At 44.3% G+C, this 18,527-nt stretch overlaps 1 protein-coding gene across 1 annotated transcript in view; it reads right to left on the bottom strand.

Moving 5' to 3' along the window:
- The window catches only part of LOC137353168 (ryanodine receptor 1-like), a 535,610-nt gene that overhangs the window by 136,004 nt on the left and 381,079 nt on the right, over positions 1-18,527 (bottom strand). Inside the window, exons 72-75 of the mRNA XM_068019216.1 lie at positions 7,408-7,578; positions 6,326-6,385; positions 2,302-2,439; positions 958-1,070 (exon numbers count right to left, since the gene is read on the bottom strand). Coding sequence (XP_067875317.1) covers positions 958-1,070; positions 2,302-2,439; positions 6,326-6,385; positions 7,408-7,578 — 482 coding nt within the window. The remainder of the gene's footprint in view (positions 1-957; positions 1,071-2,301; positions 2,440-6,325; positions 6,386-7,407; positions 7,579-18,527) is intronic.

Genomic DNA, 18,527 nt, shown 5'->3' with positions numbered 1-18,527 from the left:
GTGGTGAGCAATGTCTTTGCACCAGTTGTCGTCAAACCTCAGGTTGTCCTGAGGTCATGAAAGACACCATAGAAATGCAAGCACTTTGTTTCTTATTTCCAAATGAGCTGGAGTGCATATTTCAAGATAGTCAGTACACTTCTGCATTGGGGCAGCTGTACTGCAACTCAAAAATCTCTCTTGCAGCTGGCGGGTAATTTCAGACCCAAACATCCTAATAGGGTGTACCACAGCATAAGATTGACAAACAGGTACCAATTAGTTTTGAATCAAAGTCCTTGGATATTTCAAACTTCTAAAAATATTTTTCATACAAGGTCTTAACAGTCATCATAAAGAAAGACAACATCACCATTGCATTATATTATGATCGAGGTAGTCTGCAATAACAACAGGTATGAGTAATTACAAATCAGACAAAATCGTCACATTGACATCTTGCATACCACTAAAGAGCTGTTTCCAATACAAGTTTTGCTTATAAATGCAACTTTCACTGAATTAAAAATTATTTTTAAAAGGTTAACGTGTCTGGGTTTTATTCCAACTACTAAAACTAATTATGGAAAGATATAGAAGCTTGGATCATGGAGAGAAGTAAACATTATCTAGAAGTTTCCAGATCTTCAGGGCATATTCTATTTTGGTTACAGTTTCTGCTCAACTTAGTTGTATTGAGAACACACAACACTGAATAGATTATCACTCAATATTTACTACTTTCTGCTATGATTGAATTTAATTGACTTTGTTGGAGCTAATGGTTTAAAAGAAACAAACTACACATTACTGTCTTGAAAGATTAAAAAATAAATTGGCTACATTTATCAATCCTTCATAGTCAATGGTCAAAAAAAAGTCTAATACCAGCAATTTTAAATAAATATACTGTGGCATGATAACTGGAGGGGAAAGCACCCTTTTTCTGGTTCTGTACTACATTGCATGATAGCTTACCTTGGTAAGTTATACAGAGGAGTCATTCTGAAACATGCCACCACAGCTCTCCTGCGCTGCTTGGACAACAACTTGTACCAAACCATCTTCTTTGATTTGAAAGGATGTTCTGTCTAAACAGAAAAGAAGTTCCAACATATTACAGACATGATAAATTATATAAAATGCAGATGGTCTCCCAGAGCATGATATAGTCTTTTAATGAATTGCCTAACACTATAAATGAAGTTCTAGTGGGACTGGATGCCCATTCATTGCTAATTAGGATAAAATCTACCACAGCATTTTGGTGAAAGTAACATCTTGTATTGAAAATCACAGACCTGAAAGGTTAACTCTGTTTCTCTCTCCACAGACCCGAGTATTTTCAGCACTTACCGTTTTTATTTCAAATTTCCAGCATCCGCAGTATTTTGCTTCCATTTAAGAGAAAATTTGTTACTGCTAATTATTATGAATCTGAGGGAGATTTTGTGATGTAGATAAACATACAGTGGGACTTGGATTCAAGTTGTCGCTCATGGTCACTTGTGTCGATTCCCTGGAGTGAAATAACTTGTAAAGCACCATGAGCCAAAAAAAGTGTGACTTGCAAGATCATGGGCTGAGTTTTATCCAGGCGCTGCGCTTTGTGGCGGCACCCTTTGAACTTGGTGGCATGCCTTCAGCGGCTGCTGGGGAGCCCCTGTGTTACTTCGTGCAGGCCCTCATTTAAATACTGGGGCGGAGCGCCCGCCCCCGATGACGTGTAGGGGCAGCCTCTGCGTTCCCGGTAACGGTGTCCGGCGTCAGTGCTCAGGCACCGCGCAATTTTTAATGGGCTTTAAGCCCTTACAATTAATTGCAATATTTAAAGAAAAAACATAATCAATTTCCATGCGCAGTTCTGTGCAGAGTTCTGAAGGCGTGCGAAGGCTGAACGGAGGCCATAAAATTGGCATGGGATGGCAGGTGAGTTATCTTGAATCTATTTAGTGGCAATCTGCATATGGAGATGAAGGGCCTGCTGCCAGGCGGGGGTGGTGCTGCACTGAGGTCCCCCTGCCGCTGGTAATATGCGGCGGGCTCTTCCCAACATTGCAGGTCGAGGCGGGCCTCTCCCCGCAGCATTTTACCGGCCCCCGCACTGTGACCGACGGCATTGAGGGGCCGGTAAAATTCAGCCCCATCAGTTCTGATGAAAGGTTAACTGTTTCTCTCTCCACATATGCTGCAAGACCTGCTGAGCATTTCGCTTTTATTTTCCTGTTTTTATTTAACTCTTTTATTTAACTTAAGTTACACAAAACACTTAACACCACTGAGCACAAAACATATTTGTACATATGTCACAGATGCTGGTACCTGCTCCAAGTGAAATAGAACTGCAGAGACCTCCTGCACTCGTTTCACAATTTTTTCAGGGTTATTACTGTCTTCGGCCTTGCCAGCCATGTCCTTATACAATGCCATCTGCCATCGCATAGCTGAAGAATTTTCACACTACAAAACACATTTAGAAAATGAATAAGTTACTGATTCAGTCCAGTCCAGTCACCTAACAATTCGGTCCAGCTCGAGTCCCTGTTAGCATTCACTAATACTACAAAAGTTTGCAATACCCGATCACATGAACAGCAACAACTTGTATTTAAAACAGACTATTTATACAGTAAAACATCCCAAGCTGCTTCACAGGAGCCAAAAAATTGACATCAAGCCAAAGGAGACATTAGGTCAAGGGTGGAATTTTTGAGAAGGGGGCTGATGGGCGGCGCAGTGGTTAGCACCGCAGCCTCACAGCTCCAGGGACCCGGGTTCAATTCTGGGTACTGCCTGTGCGGAGTTTGCAAGTTCTCCCTGTGTCTGCGTGGGTTTTCGCTGGGTACTCCGGTTTCCTCCCACTGCCAAAGACTTGCAGGTGATGGGTAAATTGGCCATTGTAAATTGCGCCTCGTGTAGGTAGGTGGTAGGGAATATGGGATTACTGTAGGGTTAGTATAAATGGGTGGTTCTTGGTCGGCACAGACTCGGTGGGCCGAAGGGCCTGTTTCAGTGCTGTATCTCTAAATAAATAAATGATGATGGCAGAATTGAAAGGAGCCAGGACAGTAGCATAGGAAAGAGAATTATTTACAGTGTCAGCAAGCATGGGGGCCAGGAAAGGAAGGTAGGTGGTCAGTAGTTTAGTGGGAATAGGGTCAACGGAGCAGGAGGTGGGCCTCATAGATGAGATAATCTCAGAGAGTGCATGAGGGCAGATTGGAGAGAAACGCGAGAGAGTTGTGAGTTTAGGTCTATGGTGGGGGGAGCTTGGACTGATGGAATAGACGGAGGGAGGGTTGTGGCTGAGGCAGTGCAACGGATGGTCTCAATGTTATTGACAAACACTTAGTTTTATGGTTCCTAATGCTTTCAAATTGGGTTTTTCGAATATTAATGAAAGCTTAAAATGTTCTTACAAAGCATGTTCTAACATGGCAATGTCAGCCGTGGCTTAGTTAGAAGTAATCTTGCCTAGGAGTGAGAAGGTTGTGGATTCAACTCCCATTCCAGGACTTGAGCGCAACAATCTAGGCTGACACTCCAGTGCAGTATTGAGGGAGTGCTGCACTGTCGGAGGGTCGCTCTTTTGAAAGGGACGTTAAACCGAGGTCCTGTCTGCTCTCTCAGGTATATGTAAAAGATTCCAAGGCACTATTTCGAAGAGAAAGAGGGGAGGTATCCTCAGTGTTCTGGTCAATACTTATCCCTCAATCAACATAACAAAAAAATTATTTGTAATTAACACATATCTGTTTGTGGAAGCTTGTTGGGCTGAACTTTATGGGCCCCTCCAAGACGGGTTAGGAGGCAGGGGGACCCACAGAATTGTAGCGGGAGGTGGAGGGCCCGTTGTAAGCGATTAAGTTGTGGGTAGGATAGGCCGACGATGGTCTTCCTGCCAGAGACCAATTGAGGCCCTAAAGGGCCTACTATTAGCCATTTAATGGTCTCTTCCCACCGCTGCTGGGATTAAGCCAGTGGGGGGACAGACAGTGAGAGGCTTCCTCCGCAGGCAATCTGTGGCCCACGGAGGACACCACCGGCAAACAATCTACCTCCCTGAAACCCTCTCCCCCTGCTCTCAATGCCCACACTCCACCATTCCCCCCACAATCAAACAATCGGGGCCTGCTGGTTTTGCCCCGGTGACCCTGCCTCACTTACCTGGGGTCCCAGTCTCCAGCGCTGGGCCTGGTTCCAAGGTCTCTTATAGTGCTGGCAGTGGCCACCGCTCCTGGTGTCACTGCCGATACTGCTGAGCTGCCAGCCCTCTGATTGACCGGCAACTCTTGGAGGTGAGATCCCCGTCTTTAAAAGGACGGAGATCCAGGCGCCTAGTTGTTAAATGCCTGGGCGCCGTAGAATTGCGCCAGGGGGCTCCAAGTGGCTGAGGCGGGATTCTTATCACCTTTTTGACCTGGTGCCGGGAGCCCTATCAGCGCAACTAAATTCAGCCTGTTTTGTGAAAATTGGCTGCTCTGTTTCCTACATTACAACACTGACTACACTTCAAAAATAAAAGCACTTGATTGCCTGTAAAACACTCGAGATGTCCGGTGGTCTTGAAAAGTACTCTATAAATGCACGTCTTTTTCTTTTTTCAAAATGGGTCAATGTCTCAATTATAATCGTGAACAGTTAAAATAGTGGACAAATTAAATGGATACAAATGTATTCATATGCAAATAATCAAAAGAGACTGAAGATTTTAGTTTTCAACGAAAAATCTATTTTTCATTTCAGTTTTTTCCCTAAATAGTTTGTGTCACTTTATCTCAAGTCAGTTTATTTCAAGCAAATATTTTCCCTTTCCATGTATAAATTAGCTACTTTATAGATTAGTGTAGGTGTCAGCTGTGGCTCAGTGGCAACATCACCAAGACCATCCATTTCCACCTCTACAATATCTCCAGCCTCCACTTCTACTGAGCTGAAATGCGTATCCACACATTTGACACCTCCAGACTCATGCCCCTGATATTTGCTCGGAAGAGGGGAAGGAGCAAACTTTGCTGTTTTAAAGTCAGGAAACTCGGAAGAACGGGTTTCCCTCTGGTCCTGCCAAATTTAACAGTAGGACCTTATTAACATTTTTTGACTTAGTTTGGCGGCTAGACCTTCAACACCAGGCCACAACTGTGGAGCAGAGAGAATGGAGGGATTGAAGGCCTGAGTGGAGGGTGGTTTTTGGTGGTGGAGGAATCATAGGGTCAATGGTGGAGATTGGAGTCTTTGGATGTGGGGGAGAGGGGGAGAAAGAGTGAGGTTTGGGGGGAGATCATGGGCCTCGCTAAGAGATCAGTTGGTGGTGGGGAGATTGAAGCCTTTGTGGGGGGGGGGAGGGATTGGAAGAGTGGGGCGTTGTCGAAGGGAGAGGTGGGTGAAGCAGATAAACTGGATCCAGAGGTTGTGGAAAGGCATTTACCTTCTGAATCCAGCAATCCTCGCCTCCCTTTGGTTGCTGGGTTTCCCAAGGCCTGGTAAACCCGGCTGGCTAGAATTACATGTAAAATGGTGGTTAATTGGGAGGCACGCAGGCTTATTATAGTATTTAAATAGAAAATCAACCTCCTGCAAGTGGGTTGGTTGTCCACCCTCCATCAAGCCTCTGTTAAAACTATAAGTGGGTGGGTTGGAGGCAGGTTGGGGTCTGGCTTTTGGGAGTTAAGATTCTCCCCAATTATTCCAATGTTTAGAATGCTAGCTTCCTGAAATCTGCTCTTCCAATTGTAACTTGCCTGATCTTCAGAAGCTGCATTCTATTTTGCACTACATTTTGCTCCTCTATCCTCTTCAACCTTCCTTGGCTCCCAAATCCCAACAAATCCTATTGTAACATCTTTGCCTTCAAATGGCTTTGATGGGAGGGATGGTTCCTCTGACTGAAAACAGAGCAAAACCTTTATTTTCTTTCACTTTGTTTTATATTTTAACACTTTTTAATGGAGGTCAGAGGAAGGGAGGTGGAGGTTCAACATGTGACAGGTCTTGACATTAATACTATGGGGCCAATAATTGAGGTCCTGTGTCAACACTACTGACCATTAGGTGCTCTGTGCATAAATTAATTAAAGGATAGAAAATTGGGCAGGTTCTGTTGTTGCGGGCAATCCTCCCAGCCCAATTTTGCTTCAAGCATTGGGCCCAGATGATCCAATGCCGCCACTCCGCCCCACCAAATCCCCCTTAGTGCAATTATAGGAAATTTGGCATTAGTGAGAGATTAAATCAACTTTAGAACTTATCTGGAGATTGAGAAAACACTGAATTATTAAATAAAATGAAGACACCGATGACAAAAGAGAATGGCCTTTCTTCTCATTTTGAAATTATGTTATTTTACCTTTCCTTGCAAATGGAGATTGCCCTGAAGAAACTCTTGTACTTCTTCATCTGTATCTTTCTGTCAGGATTGTAAGAAAGGACAAATGGTAGGTCAGTGCCACTTTAGATTGGCACAAAAACAATACTTTTGTTTGAAATAATACCTATGAAAAAATAATTTCACTTTGTCATCTCGCCATACAAACTATAGTTTTTGACCTAATCAGGATTTTGAAATCTAAAATTCTTTTGTCCTTTAGAAATTTAGCAATTGCACATATATGCATCAAGCAGTTTAGCATCTGTTTTATAACATACAAAAAGTTAATTCACAAATCCTGCACTCTGAAAGAATGTTGGTCAGAGACAGGGTTACAACACTGCAGCACTAAATCTCTGACCTGCTTCTAGCATGGCTCCACAATGGATGTGTGCGATTGGTGAATTTATTCTACAACGTACATTGATATTTTCCAGATAAATTGATACCACTATTACTATGGTATCCATCATGTGATGCTAGAAATCTTCAATGTCCCCATTCAATAAATTCTTAAGCTGTCTCTCCTCCTCTTCAGAAGGAGGTGCTGACTATACTGTCCATAGACTGTCTTCTAGTAGTTTGCCCACATAACCATTCTTCCTGTGAGAGCCTGGACAGTGGTAAGCAGGAGGTATCACAGCTGATCCCGATCCTGCCCTTCCCCGTGATGTCCACATACACAGGTTTTCTTCAGATTCCATTTGATACCTTAAGTACTTCAATATTTTTCACTTCACCTTTATAAAGATTTCCCCAGTTTGTTGTTTATGGCTAAATTGTAAATGCATAAAGAATTATTTTATGATCTTCATATAAATAGCTAGTTGTAGAAACCTTATTCCTCTATCCAGGCTGTTATACTCAGATTTCTCTAATCTTTCCTCAGAGTCTGCTGTTTTGTATTTCATTGTTCTTCTTATACAATCTAGCATTCTAATTCATCACACAATCAGGCCATTGAAAGTGATGGACCTACAATTATTCCCAGACCCCTTTCTAAAAAAAAAATGGAAATACACACTCATTAGTGTAAAGATATTTGAAAATTCATCACTTACCAGGGCATATCTTGTTTTGGCTATGTTAATCAGCTCTTGATCAGCAGGTGAACACATGTTCAGGCCAATAGGAAGCATTTTTTTAAGGGTTGCTACAATCAGTGATGTCTGAACGGAATAACGGTCACCTCTCCTCTGCTTTTTTGTTCTTTCCTGGTCAGATCCTCCAGACTGAAGTTAACAGTGAAAATGGTTTACAAAATCATATTCAAAACATTGCCCTTCATGTGGTAACAGATAATAAGGTGCGAGTCCTAAGTTGCAGGTGCAAAAGTATGTTATCAAAAAAGACTCTAACTGCACACAAATATATACTTATGAAACATCCCTAATAGGTGTTACATTTGAGAATATACAGGATATTGCACCAGTGATGGTTACCCTTTCACGAATTTAGAAGTCCTTCAATAACTGAGTGTAACTGAAATTCAAGCACGAGAATTAACCATTACCTGGTATAATATTCTATATATTTTATAGGTATTGTTTATTTGGGGTTAAAATGTTATGGGGCACAGAGCTATTAGGCGATGTTTTCATATGGGTGTAACATTTTACCTTACCTGCTGGGAAATATCCTTCAAATTTACTGTAAATATAACAATGCCCATAGAATAAATATATTTATACAGGGCTTAAGATAAGAATTCTAGTTACAAATATATTGAGCTTATGACTAAATATTATAAATTTACCACTATATTATTTACAAAACCTCAATAGAAGTGCTGGCTTCCAAAATTTCCTAAAATGTCAGCAACAGTCTCCTATCTGAACCCCTGTTTATATACATGATACCACACATGCAGTAAGTATGGGCATAACATAGACTTTAAACACCTGCAACTTTGGCTAGGAAAGGAGGCTATTTTATTCCCCTGTTGTTTTCTCCTGGATCTACTGAAGGTACTAATTAGTGCCACAGCTCCAGGCACTAACCTCTCCCCAATGCCTCAACCAAGTGGCCACTCTTCATATGTGAGCCTCCAAAGTGAGTGTCAGCAGGTTACTTAACAAAGGAAGCATAACAGCTGAGCCTGAACCAGTTCCCATTTGATGATCATACTTTTTAGCAGAGATCAGTGAAAACTAAATGGAGCAGGAACTTTTCTTTCCTTATTCGGGCAGGAGCATTGTGACCCAGTTACAGAACCTGGCCGAGTTCAGCGAACAGAACAGGGGATAATTTTAACTCTATCTGCGCAGCAGACACCAGGTAGGCAGTTAAAATGTTCTGAGTTATCTACCTGGTATCCAAAATTTTAACCTAGTCTCTTAAGCAGCAAGGAAACCCTCCCAAAGCTAGTGGGGTCCTTCTTTGCGTATGCATGTCATTGGGACCAGAATAGAAGTAATTGGACCTGAGCGGAGATTCTACAGAGGCTTTCCTGCCAGGTCAACCCAGGCCAGAAGAAGATAAAAAAGGTAAAAAATCTTTATTTCCTTTCTAGGTTCAAGAGGGTTCTATGAGCATAATTGAGGCCTCCCCTGCCCTGAACTACCCCCGCCACCCTTCCTGAATGCAAAGCCGCCGTAATGCGCCCCCGGAACATAACTTCCGCTGTGACCATGGACTGATGGGCAACCATGATCTGCCTGATTTTCCACAGGTCAGAAGCCACCTCCCACCCATCTCCCGCTCATTCCATTAATGGTGACCAGGAATTAAAAGAGCCCAGGTCTGACCTTTGCAGTAGTGGGAGTTTCCAACTCACCTTGCCACCCATCAGCCCAAACCTCGTGCGTGCAGTTAAAATCAGGACCTGTGTGTACCGGTCAAACCAAGGACCTGATTATCTGTACAAGCCTGTACTGCATTAGTTCACAACATTGCTGCTTTGTAATTCTCACACAATTAGCCCTGATTTTAACTCAGCGCAAGTGCAGCATGGGGGATGCAGATTTTAAACCCCCAGGCCTCATTACTATTTTTCACAAGAGTCTCCTGCCCGATTCTGGCAGCAATGATCAGGTTTGTGATAGGTGATTATGATCAGGGACTAGGAGGAATCCTGGGGCAGGGCGGCGCAAGGTTTTTTTGGGGGGGGCCTGGAGCAGCACTCCTGCTCCCCTCTAGCTCACAAGCAAACCATTTAAAATATGCCACAACTTACCTTGCTGGACCTAACTATCCCTGAATTCTCCTGCTGCCAGGTTTCCCGGCGTTTATTTTATTTTATTTTAGAGATACAGCACTGAAACAGGCCCTTCGGCCCACCGAGTCTGTGCCGACCAACAACCACCCATTTATACTAACCCTACAGTAATCCCATATCAGCACTGTATTGAAATCATGGGGTTAAATAATATCAGAGTCCAAATAATGTTATCTGGCCAAACACCTGCACGTTTATGACGCCCTCGCCTGCGGTCAGGGCCTTGTAAGCCTCCCGAAACTCATGTTAAAATAGTAGGTGGCTGAAATGCATTGCCAACAAGATGTTAAGTACTCTGCCCCTATTTCAGGTCCGCATGCACTGTTCTCGCTAAAAGAAAAAACAGAAATGCTGGAAATCTGAAGGAAAAACAGAAAACAAAGGAAATGCACAGGAGGTCAGCTATCTATGTTTCTTTTTCAGATGCTAACGGACTTGCTATGAATTTCCAGCATTTTATTTATTGTAAAATCTAACTGTGGTTTTATGTTTCATCTAAAAAATTGAATAAAAAATTCCATTCACAATCTTTACCCAATTAGGATAAAACACTGCAGTAATGACAGTTATTACTAATAAGATTAAAACTCTTGACTAAATAAGAACATGTCTGTATGTGAGAGGTTCTATGAAAGTTAAGAAAAGACAATGGTCATAGGATTAAAGCTAATTTAAGTTGGAAAACCAAATATTTTGTTGATGAATTCTGGGGGTGAAATTGGTCTTCAATAGCAGTGCAAAGCAGCTGATAAGAGAGCATTCTGTTTGACACCCTGCCTTTTCTTTCCCACACAGATTTTGCATTACTGAAGATCAATTTCACCTTGTGTATTTTAGTATTGCAAATTAAAGTAAATGGAGCTGAACGGAGAGTTAAACATGAGTTTCACTTACAGCGTTTAAAGTTTGCTTGCCCACTCACCTGTGCAAAAATTGATGCTACTGAATTATTAGTTTGGTTTCGTGACCCACAATTCTGTTGTATGTTAAATTGCAGACGAAAAGGGTAAAACATAACGTTGGTTCTTCGAAAATGAACTTAAAGGCTCTGTGTCACTCTTCAAATATACGTGCACATATGTCAGATCAAGATGACTACAACATATAAAATTTTTACTACAGCAAAAGGCATAACTTCACTAAATCAAAATATGGCAGCTAAAAGTCAACTGCAGTATTTTGGAGTTTCAAAAAATAAATTTCATATATGTTGAGCTGGATTTTCATTGCGGGGGTGAGAAATGGAAGTTGGGAAAGTTTCTGGGTCCCGAACCCACCTCCAGGAAGAAACAGTAATCGCCCAGAGTTTCATGGGGGCACCCCCTTAATTGCTCTGGAGATGGGTTTGGTGACCAATTAACAGCCACGGGGATTGGAAGTAAGGCGGGACTACATGTGTAGTTCAATTTAAACAACTACAGCAGCTATTACTGTGGCTGCCATTTGAATGCTGCTATTGCAGAAGAGAACAGCACTGAAGTCTTGAATTCCACAATGTCTCAGCAAAGCCAGTCAAAGCCCCTCAATTTATTGATACAGACCTGGAGATCATGCTGGAAGCCGTGAGGGAGAGGAGGAAGATCCTCTTTCCAGAGGGTAGGAAGAGGAGAAAACCAGCCAACCAGATAAAGCAGGTATAGATGGACATCACTGCCACAGTCAGCGGAAGAAGTGCGGTCCGAAGAAGTTGGATCCAGTGCAGGAAGAGGTTCAATGACCTGATATGCTCTGGCAAAGCTACCCCCAACCCTCAGGACAAGTCTCTAGATATTCACCCTCCAGCAGACACATCAATTGAGAAGCCTCAGGACACATGCTGCACCTGAAAATGGGAGGAGTGTGCGCCCAGTGCATTTACTGACCCCTCAGAATGGCTCAGAGCCATAGTGCTGCTGAGAGCGTGTAACTACATTAAACATGCACCTTCTAATGAATAGGAGCAGCTGGCTTTGGCCAAAGGACAGCAGTGCCTTGTCACACTCTCTTCTGTCCTTGCAGGACAGTCGGGCACATAATATCTGAGAGAGGGCACACAAGTGTGTAGGGGTTCCCTACCTTTAATACATCACATCCATAGAGGAAGGAGCAAAGAAAAAAGCCAGCATTGCATACCTTGAGGAAGTCAGCCATGGCAAGATGGGCACTCATGTTGGAGATGGTGGTTAGAGAGGGCAATGCACTCATTAAGGGAGTGCTTTGCACACTATCCTGTCTGAAAGAATGTCAAACTCTGAAACAAAGACGCAACTGGTGGAAATGCTCAGCAGGTCTGGCAGCATCCGTGGAGAGAGGAACAGAGCTGATGTCCCTGGTTGTTGGCCTAGGGTGTTGCCTCTATTTCACTCTCCATGGATAGTGCCAGACCTGCTGAGCAGTTCCAGCATTTGTGTCTGTGTTTCAAATTTCCAGCATCCACACTTGCCGAACACCGAGTTGCATTAGGAAGCCTCAGCATGCAGGGCTAGCTCTCTTGTGTGTCTCACAGGTGCAGACATCAAGCTGAGGCAATCTTCTCCCTCACCATCACTGGACCAAGAGCATCAGCAAAGCTCTGAAGAAGCACCGTCACACCCTACAGATACATCGTCCCCTAGCTCAGATACAGTCACCTCGGTGGGTCCTTGTCTGCAGTCAGATTGGGTGGCACTGGGTGAGCAGCATGGCATTAGTGTGCAGGAGGAGGTGCCAGAGGCAGAGACAGCTGTGGGTAGTTCCCCTCGGAGGAGGTCAGACACAGCCCTGCTTAGTTGAGCACAGATACAGGATCTCAGAAGTCACTGGAAAGGAGGCTTTACCTAGCCCAGCAGATGTAGTCCCACATGTTGGCATTCCCCGAGACAGTGTGGAGTCATGGGCAGAGAATGGAGGAGTCCATCCAGCTCATATGTGGGACAATAGTTCAGGGCTTTTAGTACATGAGTTCTCCCATTGAAAGAGTGGCCAATCTCAAGGACAGCCACATGCGGCAGCATTTGGTGTGCATGCAGGAACTGCGCACTAATGCATGAAGGAGGCATGCCAACCCTCCATGGTGCCATCATTATCATCGGCCTCCTCAGCTCCTCTGACAGACGGAGCATCTGTTACAGCAGGGCCCAGTGATGGAGGCTGCCCTTCCAATGATTCAGGTGCATCAGCCTCTGGAGATGCCCCATGGGCACCTGCACGACAAGAACGACCCACTACGTGCATTTCAGCTGCAAGCGGAGACAAGTGAGCAGACTACCTCTACCTCCTCAGAGGCCACAAGGGGAGCATCACATAGAAGTAGCCAAATGTGGCCAATGCGCCATGCGGTGCACTGAGTGGGTCACTGGTGTGTCTTCTTCCTGTAACTTGCACCATTTTTCTTCATGAGCATCATGTAAATAATGACACTTGAAGCCATACATGTGACACTCGTTTTATTGACGGCAGGACAAGAAAAGAGGTATGAAGTGGAGGAGGAGGGCAAGGGTTCCTCAATGGTGATGGCAAAACCACTGGTGGGAAGAGTTACATGTTCCAGGCTGCGCCCTCAATGGAAGTGTTAGCACATGCACCTCAGAGTGAGTTCCATTCCATGCCGTTCATCCTGGGTCAGAGGGGCTCAGTTGAAATGGTCCTGAATTAGATTATCCCCGACATTCATGGAATCCAGACAAGACCTTTGAGCCCCACATTGGGCCAGGCCATCTCCCTATGCAGCTGGAGTACCTAAGTGTCCTGCAACCTCCTCCTCTGCCTCCTTTTCCTCCGTGTGGTGTCCTTCCAGAGCCTCACCATCCTCAAGGCCCACACATCTCTGGAGGGCCATGGTATGGAGTGGGCAGCAGACCACCACAATGAGTGAGCTCCTTGCAGGTATGTATTGCAGGACCCGATCCGGCTGGTCCAGGCACAGGACCCACATCTTCAGCAGCCCGATGGCCTGTTTAATGATAGTCCTGGTGAGCAGATGGCTTTGGCTGCATCATCTCTGTAGGGCTCTCGTAGAGGGGTGGGTAGCCATCTCTTCATCTCTTGTCCCACAGAATCCACCCACTGACTTTGGGGGGTTGGTGTTAAGAACTGTGTGAGCCTGGTCTGACAGAGGATGAAAGAGACATGGCAGCTGCCAGGAAAGTGAGTGCATATATGGAGGAAACTCTGGCCATGGTTGCAGACCAGCTGAACTTTGAGAGTGTGGAAGCCCTTCTTATTGATGAATTTCACTGGCCGGTCACTGAGTGCCTTGAAGGCTATATGGGTGCAACAGATGATGCTCTGAACCTGGGAGAATCCAGTGATGGCACTAAAACCCACTGCCCTTTGTGCCTGCCAAGCCCCATCTGTTAAGAATTGAATGTACTGTCCAGCTCCGGCAAATAGGGCATCAGTAATGAGCAAGATGCAGTGGTGTGCAGTCGTTTGTGAGATGCCACCAAGATCAACAGCTGCTCCTTGGATGGCCAGAAGCAAACAAGTTTAAGGCCACAGTGACTTTGACAGTTACTGGCAGGGCATGGCGACTATTGCTGCAAAGTGTGAGGTCTTCGGCGATGAGGGCACAGATGTCTGCGACCATCTGCCTAGAGAGTCGCAGTCTCCTGCGGCACTGGCTCTTAGTCATCTTCAGGTAGCTCTGTCTTCGTTGGTAGATTCTATGCTGAATGTATGGCCTCCATGTCCTCCCTGGCCCCTCGACCCTCTTTCCTGCCCTCCTGATGCCTGGGGCCGTGTCCTTCCTGCGGAAGATGTTGCTCCTCATCACAACTGGACCCAAACTCAGAGTCATGTCCAATTGCCAGCTGCAATCATCCTTGTGCTCAGGTGGCCCCCCAATTGTGATTGGCAGCCTTGCCCTCTGCTCTTATGCCCTTGCGATGCCAGGAGGACGACGACCCCCAGCACTGCCCAAGTGCTAACTGTCCACTCTTCCTGCCACCTGCACTGTGCGGTTGGCACCTTTTTCCAAACGGCAGAGTTCCTCTCTGTGCCATTCAGCCTTTTAAGGGACCAGCTAATTCCCTGGGGCCATCACGACTGACTCCCCAGTGTGTCCACGCTTCCATTCAGCTGGTCTGCCCCAGACAGTGCGTGCAGCTGTGTGCCCCCGCAAAATTCACAACACCTCCCCCTTAATGAGCTCTCTAATCATCTTAATTGTCCTTCGTTATGGATTGGGCGGGATCGCAGGGCCGCCCTCCCTTGCCTGGGGAAAATGACTAGTGCCAGGAAACCGGCATGCCAGCTGCGCGCCTCCACTCAAAATTCAGCCCATTAACTCTGCACATTTTCTGAAGCACCTGTAAATGATTGAAGTGCAATTGTATTTACACAAATAACATTTTAAATTAATTTTGTTTGGGAACAGAAATGTTAACAACGCAGCAATTCCTGATGATACGAGCCTTTAAGAGTTGGTCATTAAGGCGCAATGTTCAGAGTTTATTGTTCTCTTCAGTTGGAAAATAGTTCAACATTATTTTTTCCAAATATTTTACTTCGGCTTTTGGTTTTATGGGATGTTATTGGTAAAACAGAAACTTTGCAGTGTTTTAATTAGAAAAATCTCAGACCCACAAGAAGGTATTAAAAAAAAAATCAAATTATCAGTAACTTAAAGGGACAAATCAAACCTGAATTGCTTTCAAATCCCCTATCACTCATATTGTGTACTTTAGGCATACCAAGGCTGTTGTTAGTGTTAACCACAGCATTAAGGATTATTTTTAATCCTGTTATTTTTCTTGGCAGCTAACCACACTTAGTCCAAATTTGATTAGTTATGGGTTCTTAACTCATTCTTATCGTGCTGTTTTACACTGATCATAATTATTGCTGCTTTTTAAAAAAATTGTGATGGATGGGATTCAGATGACACGTTCACTGTTAGGAATATCAATATAGCATGCATTGGTGACATCCCTAATTTGCAAAATTAAATCACACAGATTACCTTTAAGTGCATATAAAACAAACACCAGCATATTCTATTATTGTTATTAACTTAGATCCCATTTAGACTGAGTAGCACTAAAGTTGGACTTTTTCAGCAGATTTATCTAGCTATTGCACAATTAATCTTTCTCTCAAACAAATCTAATTTGGGGTCAAATCATACTATGCCATAGTGACCTTTAAATGCATTAACATTCTTCTATGAAATTCTCTCTGGCATTTTAACAACATCCACCCATTTATTTGACTTTGTTCACATGCTATAATTATGTATTACAGTTTCAGTCTAATTGGCATGATTCACATGAGTTGCTAGACAGTATTCTATCCAATTTTATATATTTGATAGGTTAATAGTTATTAGCAATGTTTTAAAATTCTGAAGCAAGTGGAGATAATTCACTAACAGATTAATAGATTTTGTATAGTTAGAGAACTACAACAGTGGTTTAAATTGCTATTTTAACGACAGTGAGCTTAGATTCATTCGAAGTCCAAATGCATTTTGTAGTTTTTTAAAAATTCACATTCAAAAGATACTCCTGTTAAAATGAAATAATGGGGCAGTGAGTTAACACATCTTTGAAACCAGGGTCCAGACTAAGATATTGGGTACAGGTCTGCATTAGGAGTAAGCTAACAGTAAATTACTAGCTTTATTGAGAAAGGCCACAGCGATGCTTGTGTGAGGAACAAGTAATTCTATACTGTTATTTTAGGGAACATTTTTCTGAATTTGGGGCTGAAGAACTTTGCTGGGACTGAGTAAAGTGGAAGATCAATTGGTGCAGTTGGCACCTTCCATAGGTGAAATTAAACATCCGCACGAAAGTAAAAAAGTCAATCTGTCCAATGTGGGGGAACACTTTCTTAAGGGTCAATGCCTCTTTAAATTTTCAGGCTTTTTGTTATGTAATCCCAGGCAAATGTCTAAAACAGGCACTTGGCATCGAGAATATATAAATGAGGAGCCTAACGCCTGTTGAGGATCACTTTTAGAAATTTGTTTACCTGCTCAGCAAGTTTCAGTACCCTGGCAGTTGCCAACCAAATGTAGGTTGAATCAGAGGTGTTCCCAATCACACCCATCCCCAAGCCTACAGCCTGCTCCAATTTATCTCCCAGGATTTACCTGTAGGCTATTGCCGGCGAGGCAGGCAGCCCAAAAGTTAAAGCCAGGGCTGTGATTTCCAAACATAAGGGAAGAGTTTCGGCCAGGGTTGGAGTTCACCGATTGCTGTGGAGCTTTAAATCTACAGCGTGCAGCTTTTTCTTTGCGACAGCATCTGCGCTGGAAGTTGTCTGATTGACAGACCTGGCTCCCAGGTGGGTGGGACAAACTGTGGAGCAGGCCGCAGGAATAAGGAATCTGCGGTTGCTAGTGGAAGCGTGGCAGATGTTCTGATTCCTGACCCCAGGGATGACTTTGGATGGGTGAGGGTAGGGGGTGGTCTGATAGTAGGGTGAATTCTCATGGCAGGGAAGCAGGCACCTTGGTAAACTGGAAGGAAGCACTCCTCCTCCTCCTCCTCCTCCTCCTGGCATACAAGCAGTGCTGTAAGGAACTTACCTTTTCTCCCCTTTTCCCCAAAGCTGTCCTCGCCTCTTCAGCTGTTTGGTTTCCTGAGGCCTGGGAAACCAAACAGGCTACGAGTAAAGTGTGAGACAAATTAAATGTGAGGCTCCCAGCTGAATCCAAATGAACAACCCGCCTCCTGGCAGCCCATCCCAACTCCATTAAACCTGAAAGTGGTTGGGTTGGAGGCGGGCTGGGGTCAGGTTGGAGATTTAATTTTTACATCTCACCTGATCCTAACCCACCTCGTTTTGGATGTTAAATTACGGCCAAAGTCTTTGCTTGGGTGAGCTGTCTGACCAACATAGGAACAGGAGAAGGCCATTCAGTCCCTTGAGCCTGTTTCTGCCATTCAATTAAGTTGTGACTAATCTGTATCTCAACTCCATCTGCCCTTCTTGGTCCTGTAACCCTTAATAGCCTTATCAGCAGCTTGGGCTAAGTAGGTTGATGCGGCAACAGGAACAATTTTTATCAATACTTTTAAAATACTCAGGCATACTGGTTTTGTAGTGCCGAGTCTGGACCTGAAAATAGGCTAATTTCTACCCCTTGTTGCTAACAGTGGAAAAATATACCACTCCCCAGTGCTTTCATCCCTCATCTTAAGTATAAGAAAAACTTAAGTTGTCATGAAAACACAGACATGTGTTCAATATCTGTTTATCAAAATTTAGTGTGGCAGTATATCTTAACCAGCAGGTAGATTACTGCAAGTGAAGATGATTATTAATCATCAAGTCACTCAATTTTGCAGAGGTCAAATTCTTGAACAATTATGTAACACATGGAGCAAGTTCTGTTCAAAGGAACCACTCTGAAATGAGTGACAGACATGAAGGGGAGAATTTTATGCTAGCGGTGGGGGTCTCAACGTTGGGGGAAACCAACACCGAGATCTCTGCATCCCTCTTCTACGGAAGGCCCGCCGAATTTAATGCCAAACAGGCACTTAACTGGACAGCAGCGGCCTTCTATAGGATTTAGGACCTTGTCGCCAGAAGTTCCAGCCTTGCAGGGCTGCCGGACAATCAGAGGCTGGCAGCTGTAGCATCACAACAGAGGCGGTGGTTGCTGCTGTAGCTGAAGTGACCAGACCTGAGCAGCAGTGCTGGAACCGGGTTTAAGGTAAGTCAGGGCAGAAGGGGTCTCGTGGGGGAGGGGTTTGGCAGCAAGGGAAGAGATGTGGCCCTCTGTGACCCTACTTCTCCCCGATGCTGTGTTCCTCGTTGAGGCATTAAGTGCCTTTGAACGAGGGACTCCCGGCCCCAGAGCCAGGAAGCAGCCTGCATGGTTTTCCATTCCATGCTTCCCGTGTAGCAGAAGGGTCATCCGCCGCATGGGTAATTGCGACTGTGGCGGAAGAGGCTCTTGACTGGGGGTCAAGTACCGAATTAAGGGCCTCCATTGGTGGCAGGACAGCAAGGCTGTTCATAAGCCTTCCCGTCCATACTAAATTTTGGCAG

This window comes from Heterodontus francisci, chromosome 40 (assembly GCF_036365525.1).
Source record: "Heterodontus francisci isolate sHetFra1 chromosome 40, sHetFra1.hap1, whole genome shotgun sequence".
NCBI classification, from domain to species: domain Eukaryota; kingdom Metazoa; phylum Chordata; class Chondrichthyes; order Heterodontiformes; family Heterodontidae; genus Heterodontus; species Heterodontus francisci.
This window is presented reverse-complemented; position numbering and strand designations above follow the sequence as displayed.